The 20,322-nt window shown below is 41.8% G+C and overlaps 2 protein-coding genes across 7 annotated transcripts; both read right to left on the reverse strand.

The window, feature by feature from the left end:
• Positions 1-394: 394 nt before the first annotated feature.
• LOC138212322 (glycolipid transfer protein-like) lies at positions 395-2,573 on the reverse strand. The gene is made up of 5 exons (XM_069172652.1): positions 2,304-2,573; positions 1,935-1,993; positions 1,684-1,817; positions 1,448-1,598; positions 395-1,037 (listed from the first exon to the last, which is right to left on the reverse strand). Exons 1-5 carry the CDS (start codon positions 2,569-2,571, stop codon positions 855-857), a joined length of 795 nt encoding a protein of 264 aa, XP_069028753.1. The 5' UTR covers positions 2,572-2,573; the 3' UTR covers positions 395-854.
• Positions 2,574-2,630: 57 nt separating this feature from the next.
• On the reverse strand, positions 2,631-20,071 carry git2b (G protein-coupled receptor kinase interacting ArfGAP 2b). Of its 6 annotated transcripts, none has more exons than XM_069172615.1 (20): positions 19,690-20,071; positions 17,915-18,048; positions 17,076-17,188; positions 14,695-14,800; positions 14,211-14,297; positions 13,995-14,125; positions 12,775-12,869; positions 12,622-12,667; positions 12,365-12,416; positions 12,187-12,259; positions 11,987-12,084; positions 11,776-11,887; positions 11,153-11,304; positions 10,893-11,045; positions 7,860-8,069; positions 7,629-7,718; positions 7,017-7,099; positions 5,977-6,132; positions 5,085-5,196; positions 2,631-4,752 (listed from the first exon to the last, which is right to left on the reverse strand). In XM_069172615.1, exons 1-20 carry the CDS (start codon positions 19,739-19,741, stop codon positions 4,543-4,545), a joined length of 2,265 nt encoding a protein of 754 aa, XP_069028716.1. In that variant the 5' UTR covers positions 19,742-20,071; the 3' UTR covers positions 2,631-4,542. The 6 variants fall into 6 exon arrangements, with proteins under 6 accessions (XP_069028716.1, XP_069028741.1, XP_069028700.1 ...); XM_069172640.1 differs by having other exon boundaries at positions 5,085-5,148; positions 12,365-12,413; positions 19,690-19,838; XM_069172599.1 differs by having other exon boundaries at positions 12,365-12,413; positions 19,690-19,838.
• Between the last annotated feature and the right edge of the window lie 251 nt (positions 20,072-20,322).

Below are 20,322 nucleotides of genomic sequence, written 5' to 3' on the forward strand. Positions count from 1 at the left end.
TTTATTGGTTTGAGTCAGAGTTTATAGATCAAACTCTCGTGGGAACAAATTTAATCAGACGATTCTCCAGGAAAGAAATATAAAAACCAGCCAATCTATTCATAAAGGATTCACTGAGAATCTGAATCCAAAGTTATTAATAAATGAGCACACGTCTCATCTTCCTTCCTGAAAGATATTTTTAGACATTGTAATGCTCGAGTGTTAATCAGACATTAATAAGAGGAAAATAGGCCACAGAACTACACAAAAAAAAAACACCGTCACCACACCGTCACTACCACTCCGTCACCACACCACCGCCACACCCTCCGACTGAACACAAACTCCCGGTAAAAAGCCGTCAGAGAAGAAACTAACTTCACTTTGCAGGTGAAACAGAATTGCAAATATCAGAATTTGAAGACATAATTTATTTATTCAGAATTACCAAGGCACTCAGTGGGACAATTTCAATGAGCTGTTAAAATGTAAAAAACCAGCGGAGGTGACCGGAGAGACGGCAGAGAACCTCTGAATGAGAGAAACAACAGGAATGTTTGAGGGAAAGACGCCTGATAATCTGAAGAATAAAGCAGCAACACAATCAGAGTCCGAGCAGCACTGGAGCTGCAGCAATCCTGCAATTACTCAAGTAAACACGAGAAAAAACATCAGCAATTTAAGGCATTTGCATAATTTTAAGACCAAATATATAGTAATAATATTTAGTAAGGCATAATCAAAGTAATAAATATCACACTGAAAGGAAAAAAATAAAACACTCCAATTAAAAAGACCTTTGAAAACTGGAGTTGTGACACCTGAGAGGGAGAACAGATTCACTCCTGCACCTCCCGTCATGTCCCGGGACATCAGACGGTGTAGTCCAGCTCCGCGTTGAGATCCGTGTACATCTCGTAGATGGCATCCACAGTCGCGGTGTAGTTCACCAGGAACCGGCGCACAGCTGCCAGACAGTCCTCCTCCGTCACTTCCTCTCCTTTTGACAGAGCTTTCAGGAAGTTTGATCTGTAGGGAGCTGCCATTAACGCTGCCTGAAGGGACAGGAACCTTTATTAGCATCGAGAAGAAGTGGGTTGAGTAAAAGGTAGTGTGAGCTTAGATTAATATAAATGTTTTAAAGAACCATGAACCTCAATACAAAGTATGGATGCAACATAAACGTTCGTTAATAGCGAAGAATCTTGTGTTTGATAGACGTCATCCTCCAAACACCTCACTTCAAATCAAATCACCTTTTCCAGCCAGAAATGTAAACGTATGTTTGACTTTGAAACTTATATCTGTATGTTGTTGTTATTTGGCCTTTTTGAGGCGTGTTAAATACGTGTGGTGTTTATGTGGTCGGTACATATGGGTGCAGGTGAACATGTTGGAGGATCTGTGCTCGAATGGATCACAACAACAGCAAAGAGGATATTTCTTCCGCTTGTACGTTTCTCACATTGAAAATCTTTTGAACAATCCAGCCATGATATCTCTTCAGCGCCTGTTCGTAAGCTTTGGTGATATTGACCCGGATCAGGTTGGGGTTGTTCTCATCTCTCTCTCCATCTGCCAAACTCTGCAGCAGGATCTGAATGAAACGGAGCCCCCTGCAGGACGGACAGAGTATTACAGAACAACCGGTCTGCTTGGTTCCAGCAGTATCGACTGAGGGTCCGGTTCGGGAGGTCTCACCTCTTCAGCCACATCAGAGCTAATGTTCCTCCGACTTTAGGCCACTCTGCTCCGTGAGCTTCTCGCTCGGCCTCCACGATGTCCTGCAGGGTGACGTACTTTGCAGGATCCTTCAGATATACTCCTCGAATTTTCTGAAGATAAAACATTTGTGTTGACTTTGCATGCAGGAGCTGCACCATTCAGCCCCAGCGTGCATTCAAAGCATGAAAACAGCAGCAGAAGCACAAACACAGAGATCTGGATCTCACCGTTATGTTGCCATTAATGTCTGATTTGATGACTGTAAATACTTTTGATCCCAAACAGTCTGGAAGAGAAAGAGACATCTGAGAGCAAAGCAGAACAATATGAACGACTTCATCACAAGTCCGTGGCTCGGAGGGAGGATGAACACGAACGAGCCGACCGGAGGAGGGAGATCCGGTGGAGTCACGGTGAGGTCAATGTGCGCGCTGTTCGGGGAGTAAACGGAGTCCGTGTCGGATCCACCGGCCGTTAGTGGGAGACAAGTCCGATGTGAAGCGTCGCGATCACGTTTCAAGTCATCCGGATCTACATGTCATGAGGAACAAGTCGGCCGAGTGAGCCGAGTCATGTGTTCAGGTGGAGGTACTCACCAAAGAAGGAGGGCAGGTGGGAGACGGTGTCCAGGAACAGCTTCGTGTCCACCGACTTGTCCTCCGGCAGCTCGCTGAACTCGTTCTCCAGCAGAAGAGACATCGTCCTCCGTCCGTCGAACAGCTGCAGCAGCGCGCGTCTCTCGGCTGGAAAGAACCCGGAACTGAGCTGTTGTCCGGTGGGTGGGGAAGCGCCCCCAGCCCTATCACCGCCGTCCTTCTCCAACAGGTGGGAATAAAACATGAGCGGGCTGGACACGCGCTGCATGTCCACGACACGCGCTGCATGTCCACGACACGCGCACAAAAGACAGCGACGAGCACGTGGAGGTTTGAATGATCGTTTATTCGAGCTCAGGTCGGTCGACGTACAGTTAAAGGTTCAAACGGGACAGGGAGGCAGGAAACGGAGCACGAGCACCGCCGGTGGCCCGCAGCCCGTCAGACACTCACCGGTTACCGGGAGCCTGTTGACCGAATCTGGGTTTATGAGGACGATGCTGATCTTGATATTGGAGTAGAAATATTACGATATCGATTAATCGGTTTACCAAGTGAATTCAATTTCGGGGATTTTAATAAATTCGGAATAACTATGTGGTTGTTGTTTTTTTAAACACGCAAATACACCCATTTATAATTTATATATTTCCTCCATTATGCTCTAAAAAAAAAGTTTGAATATCGGCCAACATCATCATTTTTCTGTGATAGGCTGATATCAGCTGATATATCGGTCAGCTCTAGAATCTCGTATTTTCATTTCAGAACCGGTTTTAATGTGGTATTGTAGATTACTTAAATGGGTTTGTACTGCTTATATTCGTTCATGGTCTCGTGTCTGAAACAAGATTATTTTGAAGACATTTTATCACAGAACTGAAGAGTTGAATTGATGGAGAATAAATTGCACCAATGTTCATCATCCTACATGTTGATCAGATTGAACGAAGCAACTCACATTTATAACCTTCTTCTAAATGTGTAATAAATTCCAACATATATAATCTTACTTCAGTAATCTTGACTTCACTGCAGCTGTGCAGCGTATTTGAGTTCTTTCCACCCCTGGTTCAAAGTGATCTGGCTCACAACAATGCGTGTCACGTTAGGACCCATGTTGGACAACAGGAACTCTAAACAGATACGGTATCATTGGCTGTGAACCATGAGGCTACGTGTTGGACCACAGGAAGCATCTAAAACATCAGTTACAGCACCACACCGAGTAAACAGTGATCACAAGCTGCTTATAAGTGACGGTGAGCTGAGACGTCCCAAACCTCAGAACAAACGTTAGCCTGTGACGAGCGTCATGTTAAAGAAAAGCTTATGAAAATAAACGTTGATATTTTCTCAGAGGTATGACGTACACTTAATAAATAGAATAGCATTTGGATTAATCTGATAGAGAATTACACGGGTACATACATCTTACATATTTGCATAATGTTACTAAAATGGATTTCTCAGAGGCCGTTGAGGCCGTCTTTGCCCACACACACACACACACACACACACACAACATCATAAGTATGGCTGTAATGTTATTATAACTCCAAATACTTTACTTATAAACACGTCTTCAACCAGCGGAGGGACTGAGCTGTAAAACCACCTGCTGGATGGAAGGAAAGCGGCCGGCCACGCAGCTCCGGACCCTGAAGCCGTTTTTAGAACCACAGTTTGCTTACGAACCAAACATCTGAACTTTGAGCAAAGCGGCGTCACAATGATTCAAGATTAAAAAAACATTTCAAACACCAGAAGAAGAATGTCAGTGGAGGGGAAAGAGGTTCATGTGTTCTGATCCTTGATGCCGGGTGTCTTGTAGATTTTTTTGGTCCTCTCTGACCTCAAGGAGCACAACTAATGATCTCTGGTGTTAAAGAAAAAGCTCCGTAAGACGGCTAGTTGTTTTATACACACAAGCAACGTTGCACTTTTGAAAAGTTGGATTCAATTTGTGAGGTAAAGAACAGTTAACAGGTTTTCTCCTACATCTTTTAATATGCTTGTATGACCATGGTATAAAGACAAAATAAATAAAGCTTTTGATTGATCCATCATTTTGCAGGGAATATATATTTGTTAAGATTTTCCCACCTCAAGGAATGTATTGAAACACTTATACTGATTAATACGGGAAAACAACAACAAAAAGAAACACTGGTTAGGATCAAAAAATTGTGACATATTTGATCAAATTTGGGGAATCACAAATGTCTTTGGGTTTTAGTTAGTTGTTGTTTTCTTTGGTTGTCACAGTAACAAGTTGCTTGGCAGCTTTGGCGATATCATAGGCGCACTGGATGACCTGCTGAGTGACCAGCTGGATGTCCGACGGGCTCGGGTTGTGCTCTGCGGCCTTCTGGCACTCTCCGTGGAGCCGGCTGGCGCTCGAGGTCAGCAGACACAGAGATCCTCGCACTGTCTCCGAGGACGGCCTCTGTGTGTGTGTGTGTGTGTGTGTGTGTGTGTGTGTGTGTGTGTGTGTGTGTGTGTGTGTGTGTGTGTGTGTGTGTGTGTGTGTGTGTGTGTGTGTGTGTGTGAGAAGGGGGGGGGGGGAATGAAGATTTGATCAGGGAGGTACATGACAGCATCCATAAATAAACCCTTTGTTGTTGTCAGTGGGCATACGGACACCGGACGTGTGTAAGTGAACATAAAACAAAGTAATTGTATAAATGGTAAACATAAAACGAAGTAATGCGACCGGTCCAGACACATTCCCTTCATTACTTGGGGAGGGACACCGACCTGCTGGTGGGATCATCTTACCTTGGGAAACAGGGCAGCCATCTCCGACACAGCCATGCAGATCTTTTCAGAGCAAGGCAGAAAGCTGTGGGAGACGAAGACAAAAGGCTCAATGGGTGATCCACCACTGCCTCTGTCGAGAACAGAAACATCAGAGCAAAATCACAAACCGGCCTCACACAACATCAACACGTTAATATTCATCCAATCAACAGTGAATACCATCAATGCCAACAATCTACTGGACATTTATTTCACATCATTTGAAAATGAATCTGTTGCTTTGTTCAGGAGCACAATTTTCAAAGTAGTTCCAACTTGATGCCTTATTTCATGATGTAAAAGTGTTGATTCCCTGAAAGCACTCTTTAACTGGCTGCTGTCATCCTGGAACGTTTGACCCCCTGCACACCAATCATGTTTCCTTCATTACACAACTAAACTTGTGAATATTTCATATCATTATAAAAGCAAAGGGAAATCAAGTAGTAATGAGTAGCTGTAAAAACACAGGAAATGAATACACCAATGAATCCATGAAATCACTACCGGGACAGAAACCAGACAACCGGCCACAAGATCCAGAGTGCTGCTGGTTTTCTACATTAGCTGGAGAGTAGCTGCATTCATATTGCAGCTCAGGTGTAAATCAGTCCCCAGTTAGCCGGCTACGATAGAAGCCAGCGGGATCCTGGACCCTGAGGATGACCATTGAAAACCACTGACTTAGAAGTAGCCGAGACACTCGTGCTCTTTAAACAAGGCCGAGCAGACTGATAGCGGTGCGTACGATGACATTCAATGGCCTGACAGCCCAAATAAAGAGAAGAGTCGACTTCTGATTCATCAAAATGTTGTTTTTGAGATATCGACTGACTCGTTTTATACATTTGAACCGTTGTTTCTACTGTACCTTTCATGTTTGGTCTCCTGAGCAGCTCTCAGAAGTTCCTGGATGTTCTTGGTGATCTGCTCCGTTTTACAGATAACATCCTCAGTGCACGGCAGGGTGGCATCTTCCTCACCCTCCTCCTCCGGTTCCACTGCTTCAGAGGCAGCAAGAGGGCTTCTGCAAACACAAAGAAAACATGGGAACTGTTTTTCCTACAATAGTGAAGAGGAAGAATTCAGACACAACAAAAAGCATTCAAGCATCTGACGTGAATCTTTCAACAAGATAATGATCGGAAACATTTCAGCTGTCAGATGAAAGAATATTTTGCCCAAAATAAAATTAAAGTCTCCTGACTTCAAACCATCTGTGGGGAGCCAAAAAAAAGTCAGCTCATGGATAATATAGTGTGGATGAATTTATGATGTTGGAAAAACATTGTAACTGTGACTTTTACTAAAACTACCACTGGGTTCTCAAAACACATCATTTCTAATGTTTTATCATTGAAAGCACTTTAAGTATTAAGTGTCCAAATACTTTTGGAGGCAACTGTACATTCACGTGGTTTTGTGCAGGCAGCCTGGATCAATCGAGGACTCCTGACACCTGTCAGAACTAATATCTAGTATTTAATATGACTAATATCAGTGTGCTGTATCTTCTCTCCTCATGTGACCTTTAACTTTCTAAGCTTCTGCTACACCGACATCATCAACAGAAACAGAAACAGAAACAGAAACAGAAACGTTTCCCATTTATTTCACTTCAAACTTCTTTCCAGTCACTTACTTCTTCTCATTGTGTCCTCTTAGCAGGTTTGTTTCATTAAATACTGAATGCAGCTCAGAACATCAATGAAATCATTTCAAAGAAATGGTATACAAAAAATGTTTTTAATATTTTACTTTCAAGAGCCAAACAATTGGTTTTACCAAGGAAATGTAGGGTTTTTGTTGTTGTTTTATATCAGTAAGGAAAGTTTCAGAGAAAGTAGTCTTTTAAATCAAATTTCTGTTTTAAAATTAAAAAGTGAAATAAAAGACAGAAGCAGTCGTTACCCAGCCTCCTCCAGCTCCGAGTGGTTGGGTGTAGTATCGTAGTCGTTCTCCAGCATGGTGCCCTGTCCTTCCAGACTACAACCCTGCAGGGACATCAGCGGAGGCCATCAATCAATTACAGTATATATTCTACATGATGAGCACAAACTTATTAACACAGCAACAGCGGGCACAAACACTTTTTAGTCATGCATTTCTGAAATCAAAGCTACGACCACACTATCACACATTTCATTTTAAAGTAGATGAAGAGAAAAAGACAGGAAATAAACAATTACAGTTGTGCTGCAGTGGATGCGATTAGTAGATGCGAAGAAATCCTGAAAGTTCTTTTATCAGTGTCACTAATAAGCACATTGAGCCACTTTATCTTTCAGGGGTACGGGACTCAACCTTCTCTGCTGCAGCAACATGTCATCATCTCTTCTGATGTTTGTATGCAAGAAGCCGAACTGAACTGAAGCAGAGGCCCTGCAGTGAATGCATGCAGGCAGGCCATCCCGATCAAGAGCAGTTTAAAGACACAGGTCAGGAGAGACAAGACTGTGGGGGTCAAACAGGGGGACAGTGTTCACCGTCCCCTGTGGGCCGAGGGGAGCTTCAGTACTTAACCCTTCGAGATCTCTCATCCCACGACCAGGACAGGGAAGAGGGGAAGGTAGGGAGGGAGGAAGCGGCCGTCCCCAACGGACCCCTACCAATCTAGAAAGGGGTCAAACCAAGTTGAGCATACTCTCTGTTGAGATGCAATGAATGAATGAATGAAAAACCAACACCAGCCCCAAGCCAGGCATCATCATTCTGGACGATGGAGGACAGAAACTTTGATGCTTCTGTGCTTACATTGGTCGGGAAGGGTTGTAAAACGACTCCGTCGTCACGCCGGGCCGTTTCCACTCGGTGGGGGTACTGCCTCGGAGTGGAGCCCGTCTCATACATGGACATGGCGCGACCCCCGCGGGGTGGGTGTCGACCCGAGGGCCCCTGGGCGTGCTGCTGTCCGCTGGGGGTTTGCCATCGCAGGGTTGTGTTTTCAGTCTGCAGGGAGTTCAGCTGCAGAGAACAAAAACATCTTTCCATTCAACACTCGCTGGGCACTGATCTCCTTCACAAAAGCTCAGTCATCAATAATAGAGGAGAGACAGCGAAGCCTCCGGGTGAAATGCAACACCTCCAGGTGGAGTTCATCTTCTTCTCTGTTTAGTTTTTGGTGTCTCTTCAAGGTTTTTCTCACAACAAAAGGCTTGCTTGCTTTGCAAATGAAATGCTGACGCTGTGAGTTGATACCAACGCTTGAAGTACGACGGCCTGAGAAAGTGGCTGCCCTCATTTACAGGAACCGCGTTTAAAAACACGACATGGAAGAGTCCATATTATTAATGTAAATGATCATATCAAGTGGATAATTAACTTGAGAAATTGGACATCCCCAGCGTTAACAACAGCTGGAGGCTTTAATCAAGAACATTTGGGATTCAAATGCATGTAAAAGAAGAAGCTTGAAGGGCATAGAGAGGTCAGTAGTACACAACAGCTGGACTGTCTACAGTTTGCTTAATGAGTCTCTGGGACGATAAACAAGACATGAATATTACAAGTTTATAGAGGCTTTTTGTCTCATATGTTAGCAACAGTCACCGACGGAGGTTTGTGTTGGTGTAAGACAGAGGAGGAGCCTTGGTCACCGGACACTTCGGTCAGAGAAGGCAGTTAAAGTGTAGATGAACCAGCAGGAGGAGACAGGACGTTGTGTCAACGCTCAACCGCAGAGACAAAATTCAACTGTGGACAATCAGAGGCATCAAAAATAAATAATGAAATCTTTTGTCTGCAAGTTGCATCCTTCTCATCATTTTTGTGTTTGATACACAAGAACCCGGCTGATACTGGATTTTTGGGACCAATACAAATATTACAATATTGATATATTGGCCGAGAAAACAATTTCTAAGTTATCCAAAGCGTCTTTTTCTGCATTATGTTGTGAAAACAATGCTTACGTGAATAACATGGAACGGCCTGAATAAATGTGCAGGCATTGTTCCCTTTATGCCAGAAAAAGACAGCCAGTCAAAATGCTCCGAACTGATGAGGATAGAATTTCAATGAGGAAATATGGCCGACCAAAGAAAGTAGTGAGAATAGTGAGAATAGTGAAAACCGTCCACAACAGTCTGTAAAGTTTCCTGACAACCATGATAATGTTAGTAGAACAGACGCTGCTGTTGGGACGAGTTCACCACGGTAATGACCAAACATTTTAACAGAGGAGGATTACTTAAAAACCCCAACAAGTAAAACTGTTAAAAATAAAGAAATAAAGCATCTGTAAATGCCACTGATGGCTAACTGGAACTTTTTTGAAATACCAAGACATTAAAAATGTACTAAAATTAGAGCTGAAATAGCGGTGAGTTGGGAGTAGTTGTCCCATTCCTTCTGGGGGTGTCAGATACCTCATTCAATGACATTTTATTATGATGAAGCCTTGAGTTCATAACCAAGCACTTATCATTAAGTTGCTTTATAACTGATGCTGGATGATCATGTCCTCTGTGGGAGCCTTTTGTGGACTGGTGCTTGGTTGTTTTCACATCTGACTCGGGACTCTACGTAAATCCTCTCTCTGGTTTACATCAACCATAACAATAAATCCTGTTTTTCTGTTTCACTGAGCAGCACAGTAGAGGAAGTTTAACGACTCATAACGACCGCCACAGGAATTTTAACCCGTCGACAAACATTGCAGCTGTTTGCTCTGTTCACTAGTAGGGAAGCAACAATGGGCCTCATTCACCAACCGGTCTTAAGAACAAATGTCTTCTTAAACTCCACTTACACCGATTTTATGAAAATTCTGTTTTTCACCCATGTTTTCTTATTTGGGATTTTTTTTCTCAGAACAAAATGTACGCACACTGAAGAGCACACTTGGGTGCTGAAATGTTTGTGCCAAATAATTGTTTTTTGCATTTTCCTGAATTCTACACTTGTATAATATCTCCTCCAAGTTCTCCTGACACGCTACACTATTAAATATGACAGATCTGTTTCTGTTCACCTCCTCTTCAGACCTACTGAAGTTGTTCTTCCTCTTAGCGTCTGCTGCTCCACCATCCGTCAGCATTATTTACGTTTCTCTCAACTTCTCTCTTCTCCCTAACTGTATGTGACTCTGTGCACACTGCAGCCTCATGCCCTTTTATGGGCATTGGCATTGCGTTTATTTATGCTAATTAGGAACAACTGGCACTCTTTCAACTTACCAGGACCGTAGGATTAATCAATTTAAGAACACGGGTGCGAAACAATCTGGGATTTAAGAACACGTCGTGAATCTGACGTAGACATTTTCTCAGGACATTTAAGAACAAATTTAAGAAGATATTGGTGAATGAGGCCCGATGAGTAGATGTGATTTCCAATGGTATTTTCATTGATTTTTAGATGTCAAAATCAGGTCTTCATACAACTATAAATGCATGCACTGTATAAGTCACAGATAGTATTATTTTAAAAGGTGAAGCGGTGTGTCTGACACATTCAAACAGGCACAACCTTAACTTCTGGTAAACAGAGAACAACATTTCATTGGGTTAAAGGAATTTACGGTTCATATTTTTTAAATATACATTTTAATAATGTCACAACAAAATGTATTGAAGAGGAGCAATTGCCAAAGCAATCTGCATCAGAGAGGATAGAAATGTGATGTATGAAGTGCAAACTGACCTCTTATTATGGATCTTGAAATATTAATGTGTACAACCATCTAATCAAAGTGACAGAAATCAAACAGTCTGCATTACTGCAAACAAAACAAGTGCAGCCAATCTGCAGTAAAATTCCTACTTGGTGTCATGTGACTGAACTCACCTTGCTCTGCATCGACCGCAGCTCTTCACTGAGGTGACAGTTGACTTTGAGCAGCTGTTGTATTTTGGCTTCTGATGCGGTGAGGGCAGTCTTCACCTCCATAAATTCCTGCACTGTGATTGGCCCATCAGACAGGTCAGAAGACTCTGAGCTCTGCAGCAGAACATACAAACACAGGATAAGATTCATTTAATCGATTTGAAAAGTAAAACCAGATGTTGTAGTTAAGTGTAAACAGCAGGTTCCAGAAAAACATGAACCTTGGTCCTTCCATCATTGCAGCTGTCGCCACACGTGGCCTCTTGGACTGGATCTTCATCTGAGGCCACGCTGTCGTAATCGGGCTGGTCGTTGTCCTGGCTCTCGCTGTTATGGCGACTGTTTATTCCCTGAAGGATCAGCTCCACGTTCTCTGAAGGCAGAGCGGGAGATCAAACATGAGGCCCGGCTACAAGCAGCTGCTGAAATCAAACATTTGATTTTCATTTACTGCGTCCAGAAATCAGAACTAGCTCTTCTTCATTACTCTTTACAATTTTCCTTGAGTATTCACAAGGAAGAACATAAGTTGTAATGTGGTTTACTATAAGTTGCAGAATTTCTCATTATTAAACCCAAATTCATGCATGGTCCTCATTCTAATTAAGACCCATCTAGCTGTGCCCACACGCTCCACATTTGAATTGCAAAAATATGACTTTCTGCATCTCATTTGCAACAACTGGGATTTCTCTAATGCTTGTTTCCTGCGTTTCTTTCTTACATTTGTATTAATTATCTTCTGTTTAGAAGCTAATGAGGTCATCTAATGCAACACAAACATTACATAACCCAAAACATTTCAAGATCTCTTAGAATAAAAACAGACAATATGGCACCATACCTTTCGGACTTTCACACGAATTACCCCACTGCCGTCGTTTAGCGTCCGTCAAAATATCGATGACCAGGGTGGCAAATTCATGAGCACTAAACCTCGCCAGTTTTTGACGACCCTGAGAAAGCAAACGTAACATAAAGGAGAAGTTACAGAGGTATTATCAATGCCGTTATTCACACAAAAAATGACGCTTTTAACAGGCGGCAACACTCACCTGGTTTCTGGTAGACGAGTACTCAGGATTGACCGGCAGAAAAGGGACAACTGTCGTGTCTGTTACAAGTGTGCTGTGGTTCTGAGTGGCCAACCACACTGGGAAAGAAATACTCAAGGTAAGATGCACGTAATGTGCGAGGTATAAAAAGCTTTATGTAAAGAATTATGGATTTAATGATACAAATCCTGGACTCTAACCTGCATCTGTTTCTCTTCTGTCAACTTCATCATACACATCCATGGCAAGTTCCTCAAACTGATGGTTACTGAGCTGGAAAAAAATGAAGCAGAATTACTGGTTAACTTTTAGAACAACTGAATGGCAAGTGAATAATTCTGTAAATCCTAGAAGATAAATGAGGTGTAGATGTCTCACCGACTGCAGCTTCTTCTTTGCGGCTTTTGCAAACTCGGACAAATCCAAACTGCTTTGGACAAAAATATTCAAATTTATTATCTTTGCGCTGAAAAAGGTCCAAGCTAACAAAAAGAAAGGGGATAGCAAATGCAACCGACATACTTACTTATTTCTAATCCATCCAATGCAGCACAGAAAAAACAGGGTTCAGATTATATCATGAAGGTCTATCATGCCTCACAGTGAAAGTAACCAAACATGACTGCAGCTATTACCTGTCTGCCATCTGAGGAATGATGAAGTGTTGGCCATTTCTGTGATCTAGAACACAACAAGGGTATAACAGAGTGATTACAACAGAGGGCATGAAAAACTGCAGCTGTAACATGCCATTAAACAGCTGTGCTTGATGCAGCGACAGTTCTTACCTGGCCTCCTACCACAAAGGTAAAAAGCTAACCGGTCAGTGAGTTCATACTGGATCTCCACCAGCCTCTCTGCCAGCTCCTGATGCCCGGCTTGTCTGCACAGATTAGGAATAAAAGGTCACGTTTCACAAATATGTCACTGTGCTAATGCTAAAACTGCCTCAGGTGGAATGCCTTTAAATCAGTCTGTCAAAAAACGCACGTCTATAAAGTTCACAAAAACAACAGATTCCTCATTAAATAGAAAGAACAAAGATGGTTTGGTGAGTCCGTTTTAAAGAATTGTATTTAGCATAGAAGTAAAGTAGGTGTGCTGGTGTTTGGTGGCCATGGCGACCAGTTTTGCAGACAGCACTGACCTTCTGTTGCAAGAAATACCATCAAATATAGCTGTTATCTTGATAACTGATGTTGACCACAGGGCGATGCTGTTTTCATGACATTACAGAATAACATTCCTGAGTGATGCAGAAATGATCTTCAGTACATCATATAATATGTTTCGCAAATTCTGTACAACAATAAGTGACATAACAAATTGCTGTGAGCTGTAAAAGGCTCATTTGTTCATTTTGACTACTTGGTCTTCATTCCAACTTATTGTCAACTAGTCCAGCTGAGTCAGCGTGTCTTCAGTGCTGATGGATTGTTCCTTCCTGTCCTTCCCTTATTGAATTAGTCAGACATGATGCCACTGAGCTCTGTGTCCAGTGTTCATTGTAGTGCAAACCATGTTAAATGTTTGAGCCATTTTGTTGGTGAAAGGGATTTTTTTTCAGTTTCTGAATAAGATACTTCTAACATTTCTCTACCTCCTCTGTCACCTTTCTGAGTTAAAGAGCATTACTTCCTCATTAATACACCAACATACACGAATATAGAAATAGAACACACATCCGTTTTGTCTGCTTTTAAAGTCTTCACAAGTCATCTGTCATTTCCTGCAGCACAGCCAGCAGAGCTGGGACGAGTCTGTTAAGGTGATGCTTGCAGATGCACTACAGGTCGGACACAGGAAGCACAACAATAGTGAGAACAGCTGGAAGTTTGCCATGTTTTCTATTCAGCAGCAGAAGAACAGAGGTGGCCGGCGCCCAATGACAACACATCATACATCCGAGTGCCTGAAAACAGGACGTCCCTTTTTGAGGCAACCCTAAAATAAGAAGTTGTCAGTAAGATTCTTTGGTCGAGCAGTAAAACGTGAGGCGCAGTGTTACCTTGCGTAATCGATGGGGGTCTTTCCACTTGAGTCCAGAGCTCCGGGATCAGCTCCATAAACTGCTAACAGTTCTGCTTGTAGCATCTGACCTGCTTTGGCTGCGATGTGTAGCGGAGTGTTTCCTTTCTCCTGTAGGCCCAAAAAAACAGTGATTAAGCATTTTGTCAACTTAAACCAAACAAAATGTATATTTCATTTCTGCCACTGGACTTACCGGATGGAAGAAGTTAGCCTGTGCTCCTAAAGATAAGAGTCTGAGGCAGGTCTCCAGGTTCCCTGTCCGAACACTGGAATGGAGTTGCTGACAGAAAATCCACAAGACGCTGGTTTGAATTGGATTGTGAGGTGCAGTCACACAGTGTTTGATTTACTAGATACACCTGCCCACGACTGGGACATCATGTCGTATCCTGCTGGATATATATCTTTTGAATCTTTTGGTTACATTAGAGCCATTAAGAAATACACAAGGAGCATCATTTTTAAAAGGGTACAAAAATATGAGAAAAGAAGTGTATGGACATAAGTTTGTGCACTTTTCTCTCAGTAAATCCTGCTCTCATCACAGGTCTGTCAGAGCTGTCTCCAAATATCCTCTTCACATGGGACAACGTTGGCTTATTTCTAAATAAAACCATGTTGGTGAATGAAGAATGTGACCAATTAATATAAAACCTGATACCAGATCCGTTTCTCACCTTGCTGAGGTCCTTTGCTGTGACGCTGTCGTCCTCCCGACAAGGCATCCGATGGACGTACGCCAACATCTGATACTTGGTTTTGATGAACTCGGTCTTGTTGGGACTGGAAACAACAAAAGATGCAAACATCTGAACATCTGAACCATCACTGCTATTTTAAAGTGATTATTACGTGACATAATAAACTACTTATGTTTAAGACAAATGACATTGTCCTGATGTGGCCCCTCTCCCCGTTATGTAATCCAACACACCACCAAAACATCACATCAAGTCCAAAACTCAGCTGGATCTGGCAGTTAAGATTTAATTCATTCACGTCCAAACTCAAGTGCAACTATCTCTCTTCATCGGCATAATACAAGAATAATCTCTGTGGATGTTTGTTCAGACACAAAACAATAGTTTACTAAACTAATGGGGAACTTTAACTTTGTTAGTGGCAAACAAAATGTTCACAAACACTAAAGCACTTCCTTGTTTGGTGAACGAAGAAACACAGAAGTTGAAGCTGTTGCAGGATGTGTGACACCCAGAGCTTATAGTCTTAATTAATTAATTAATTAATTAATTAACTATCTATCTATCTATCTATCTATCTATCTATCTATCTATCAATCTATCTATCTATCTATCTATCTATTATCTATCTATCTATCTATCTATCTATCTATCTATCTATCAATCTATCAATCTATCTATCTATCTATCTATTATCTATCTATCTATCTATCTATCTATCTATCTATTATCTATCTATCTATCTATCTATTATCTATCTATCTATCTATTATCTATCTATCTATCTATCTATCTATCTATCTATCTATCTATCTATCTATCTATCTATTATCTATCTATCTATCTATTATCTATCTATCTATCTATCTATCTATCTATCTATCTATCTATCTATCTATTATCTATTATCTATCTATCTATCTATCTATCTATCTATCTATTATCTATCTATCTATCTATCTATCTATCTATCTATCTATCTATCAATCTATCAATCTATCTATCTATCTATCTATTATCTATCTATCTATCTATCTATCTATCTATTATCTATCTATCTATCTATCTATTATCTATCTATCTATCTATCTATCTATCTATCTATCTATCTATCTATCTATCTATCTATCTATTATCTATCTATCTATCTATTATCTATCTATCTATCTATCTATCTATCTATCTATCTATCTATCTATCTATCTATCTATCTATCTATTATCTATCTATCTATCTATTATCTATCTATCTATCTATCTATCTATCTATCTATCTATCTATTATCTATCTATCTATCTATCTATCTATCTATCTATTATCTATCTATCTATCTATCTATCTATTATCTATCTATCTATCTATCTATCTATCTATCTATCTATCTATCTATCTATTATCTATCTATCTATCTATCTATCTATCTATCTATCTATTATCTATCTATCTATCTATCTATCTATCTATCTATCTATCAATCTATCAATCTATCTATCTATCTATCTATTATCTATCTATCTATCTATCTATCTATCTATTATCTATCTATCTATCTATCTATCTATCTATCTATCTATCTATCTATCTATCTATCAATCTATCTATCTATCTATCTATTATCTATCTATCTATCTATCTATCTATCTATCTATCTATCTATCTATCTATCTATCTATCTATCTATCTATCTATCTATCTATCTATCTATCTATCTATCAATATCTTATCCTTCAGGAACTAAATGTTGTCATGTTTCCTCTAATTGAAAGTCATTCTTAGTTTCTGAGTTCTAGGTTCTCTGGAAAGTTCCTGTAGTGAAAACAGCATTTAAGTATGACAGCATCCATTTAAGAACTGGTATCTGGGAACCAAGATGGCTGCCTGTGTTTGCGGTGAGTGGAGGGTTGACCTCAGCACCGCACCAACAGTGTTCGTAGCTGGTAACGATGTGTGGCGACATCACATCTCTCTACTCCACACATTCGGGTTTTATGTCTTCTGAGGGATATCACATGGTACATTTAAAAAAAAAAAAAACAGCTGGTTATAAAGACAATGCAGCATCAACACTTTAATATTCAGTTGGTTGCATAATTATTCTGCAGATCAATGAAACTTTCATACTGATCTCAAACACTAACATGTTCAAAACATTGCTAACTGCATTTAATTGAATGTTGAATCTAAATGTCAACTGATCAGGTGAGTCAGGTAATCAGAAGTGAGTCATGTTCACGGTGCTGAAGGTCAGTTATTCACAACCTTCGCTCTGAAATTATAATTTGCCAGTTGAGCAATAAAAGATGAATCAAGCAAACAGAAATGTTCTGTGACATCCGGAGTCCCTGAAGCAGACTTACTGAACTCGGTCCTGTGGGTTGGCTTTACGCTTCCCGCTGCCGGAGGAGGACGGATCCAGCAGGCTGTGCTCCCAGATGGAGTTCGCTCCGTTGCCATACAGCGTCTGGACCATCTACAGCAGGAGAGACCATGGACAGCTGAGCAGAGGAACCCTCAGAGGAGGAACCCTCAGAGGAGGAACCATCAGAGGAGGAACCCTCAGAGGAGGAACCATCAGAGGAGGAACCCTCAGAGGAGGAACCCTCAGAGGAGGAACCATCAGAGGAGGAATCATCAGAGGAACCCTCAGAGGAACCCTTCTCCAGCCCCGACCATCACCTGACAAGGGTGTGACCTCAGGACCATGTTCATTATTACATGTCATTATTTCCCATGTTCATTATTACATGTGATTATTTCCCATGTTCATTATTACATGTGATTATTTCCCATGTTCATTATTACATGTAATTATTTCCCATGTTCATTATTACATGTGATTATTTCTCATGTTCATTATTACATGTAATTATTTCCCATGTTCATTATTACATGTGATTATTTCTCATGTTCATTATTACATGTCATTATTTCCCATGTTCATTATTACATGTGATTATTTCCCATGTTCATTATTACATGTGATTATTTCCCATGTTCATTATTACATGTGATTATTTCCCATGTTCATTATTACATGTGATTATTTCTCATGTTCATTATTACATGTGATTATTTCCCATGTTCATTATTACATGTGATTATTTCCCATGTTCATTATTACATGTGATTATTTCCCATGTTCATTATTACATGTGATTATTTCCCATGTTCATTATTACATGTGATTATTTCCCACCTGCAGCTGAGAGGACGGCCACGCAGAGTGAGTCAGGTGGCGAACCTGAGAGCTGTGACGGCCGAGACCTCGATGGATGCTGCAGCACTCATCACAGACCAACACACCTCGGTTCACCGACGCCCAGCGAGGCTCTGCAACACACACGCACAATAACAACACACAATAACAACACAGCCTGGTTAACGCACAATAACAACACACAATAACAACACAGCCTGGTTAACGCACAATAACAACACACAATAACAACACAGCCTGGTTAACGCACAATAACAACACACAATAACAACACAGCCTGGTTAACGCACAATAACAACACACAATAACAACACAGCCTGGTTAACGCACAATAACAACACACAATAACAACACAGCCTGGTTAACGCACAATAACAACACAACAACGACACACAATAACAACACACATCCTGATAAACACACAATAACAACACAACAACAACATACAATAACAACACACATCCTGATAAACACACAATAACAACACAACAACAATACACGATAACAACACACTAACAACACACATCCTGATAAACACACAATACCAACACAACAACAACAACACACTAACAACACACATCCTGATAAAACACAATAACAACACAACAACAACACACAATAACAACACACATCCTGATAAACACACAATAACAACAACACACATCCTGATAAACACACAATAACAACACACAACAACAACACACAATAACAACACAATAACAACAACACACAATGACAACACACATCCTGATAAACACACAACAACAACAACAACACACATCCTGATAAACACACAATAACAACACAATAACAACAACACACAATAACAACACACATCCTGATAAACACACAATAACAACACAATAACAACACAACAACAACAACAACACACATCCTGATAAATCGATGACTCGGTCGTTAATCGATGGCTCGGTCGTTAATCAGTCGTTGATCGATGTCTCGGTCGTTAATCGGTCGTTGATCGATGACTCGGTCGTTAATCGATGTCTCGGTCGTTAATCGGTCGTTGATCGATGACTCGGTCGTTAATCGATTACTCGGTCGTTGATCGATGACTCGGTCGTTAATCGGTTGTTGATCGATGTCTCGGTCGTTGATCGGTCGTTAATCGGTCGTTAATCGATTACTCGGTTGATCGATGTCTCGGTCGTTGATCGGTCGTTAATCGGTCGTTGATCGATGACTCGGTCGTTAATCGATTACTCGGTTGATCGATGTCTCGGTCGTTAATCGGTTGTTGATCGATGTCTCGGTCGTTAATCGATTACTCGGTTGTTGATCGATGTCTCGGTCGTTGATCGGTCGTTAATCGGTCGTTAATCGATTACTCGGTTGATCGATGTCTCGCGGCAGCAGCTGAACAGGAACATCTGTTCTTGTCATCAGTTGATTTATTTCAGAGAACCTGACGTTCAGTTAAACGTTCATTTAAGTTAAAGATAATTCAAACAAATAGTTTCACAATAAAACGCTTTTTGTTTAGTTTTCAGAGAACATTTATAATGGAACAATTAGCCATGTAGCTAATTGCTAATTAGTTCACAGCGTCTGGTAACGTTAACTAGGTTTTATATTTATATATTAGTGCAGCTAACTAGGTTATATATGTATATATATAAGTATATATAAGTATATATAAGCATATCTATATCTATCTATTCTATGTATGACAGCAGACGCAGCTGTAACTTGTAGTCTGGGCTAGCTGGTTAGCTCGGCCCCGCCGCTCCTACCCGGAGAGCTGCAGTCTCCGCAGACTTCTCGACTTCTGACCCGCTTCGACATCCGAGAACCGCGAAGTGACGAACAGAAGATCCGAGTCGGGAAGTTCAGCGACCCGAGAACAAGCAGCAGATCGTCCCGGCAGAGAGTCGTTGAGGCTCCGAGCTCAGCACGCCCTCCTGCCGTTGAACAAAGCGGCGTCCCACTCCGACATACTGCCTCCTCCGCTGCCTCCTCGGCTGCCTCCTCCGCTGCCTCCTCGGCTGCCTCCTCCGCTGCCTCCTCGCTGCCTCCTCCGCTGCCTCCTCGGCTGCCTCCTCGCTGCCTCCTCCGCTGCCTCCTCCGCTGCCTCCTCGGCTGCCTCCTCCGCTGCCTCCTCGCTGCCTCCTCGGCTGCCTCCTCGCTGCCTCCTCGCTGCCTCCTCCGCTGCCTCCTCGGCTGCCTCCTCGCTGCCTCCTCCGCTGCCTCCTCGCTGCCTCCTCCGCTGCCTCCTCGGCTGCCTCCTCGCTGCCTCCTCCGCTGCCTCCTCGCTGCCTCCTCGGCTGCTTCCGTCCTTGTTTCCTTCACTGTGTCCTTCGCCGATACCGACCGGCCACCGTGCATGTAGTCCACCAGGAGTGGCAATGAAATATGAACTTCAACCA

The sequence above is a fragment of the Embiotoca jacksoni genome, unplaced genomic scaffold (assembly GCF_022577435.1).
Source record: "Embiotoca jacksoni isolate LCO1_2020_lvr unplaced genomic scaffold, fEmbJac1.0.p SCAF_10, whole genome shotgun sequence".
Classification (NCBI taxonomy): Eukaryota; Metazoa; Chordata; class Actinopteri; family Embiotocidae; genus Embiotoca; species Embiotoca jacksoni.

What these genes read in the sequence shown, in the direction of transcription:
- LOC138212322 (XM_069172652.1), bottom strand. Translation starts at nt 2,571, where the DNA reads ATGCAGCGCGTGTCCAGCCCGCTCATGTTTTATTCCCACCTGTTGGAG. An exon ending in ACATTAATGGCAACATAACG is followed by an intron (nt 1,818 to 1,934) that starts GTGAGATCCAGA and finishes TTTTATCTTCAG; the next exon opens with AAAATTCGAGGAGTATATCT. An exon ending in GCTCTGATGTGGCTGAAGAG is followed by an intron (nt 1,599 to 1,683) that starts GTGAGACCTCCC and finishes TCCGTCCTGCAG; the next exon opens with GGGGCTCCGTTTCATTCAGA.
- git2b (XM_069172615.1), bottom strand. Translation starts at nt 19,741, where the DNA reads ATGTCGAAGCGGGTCAGAAGTCGAGAAGTCTGCGGAGACTGCAGCTCT. An exon ending in ATTCCTCAGATGGCAGACAG is followed by an intron (nt 12,417 to 12,621) that starts GTAATAGCTGCA and finishes TTTTGTCCAAAG; the next exon opens with CAGTTTGGATTTGTCCGAGT. An exon ending in TACAACCCTTCCCGACCAAT is followed by an intron (nt 7,719 to 7,859) that starts GTAAGCACAGAA and finishes ACCCCTTTCTAG; the next exon opens with ATTGGTAGGGGTCCGTTGGG.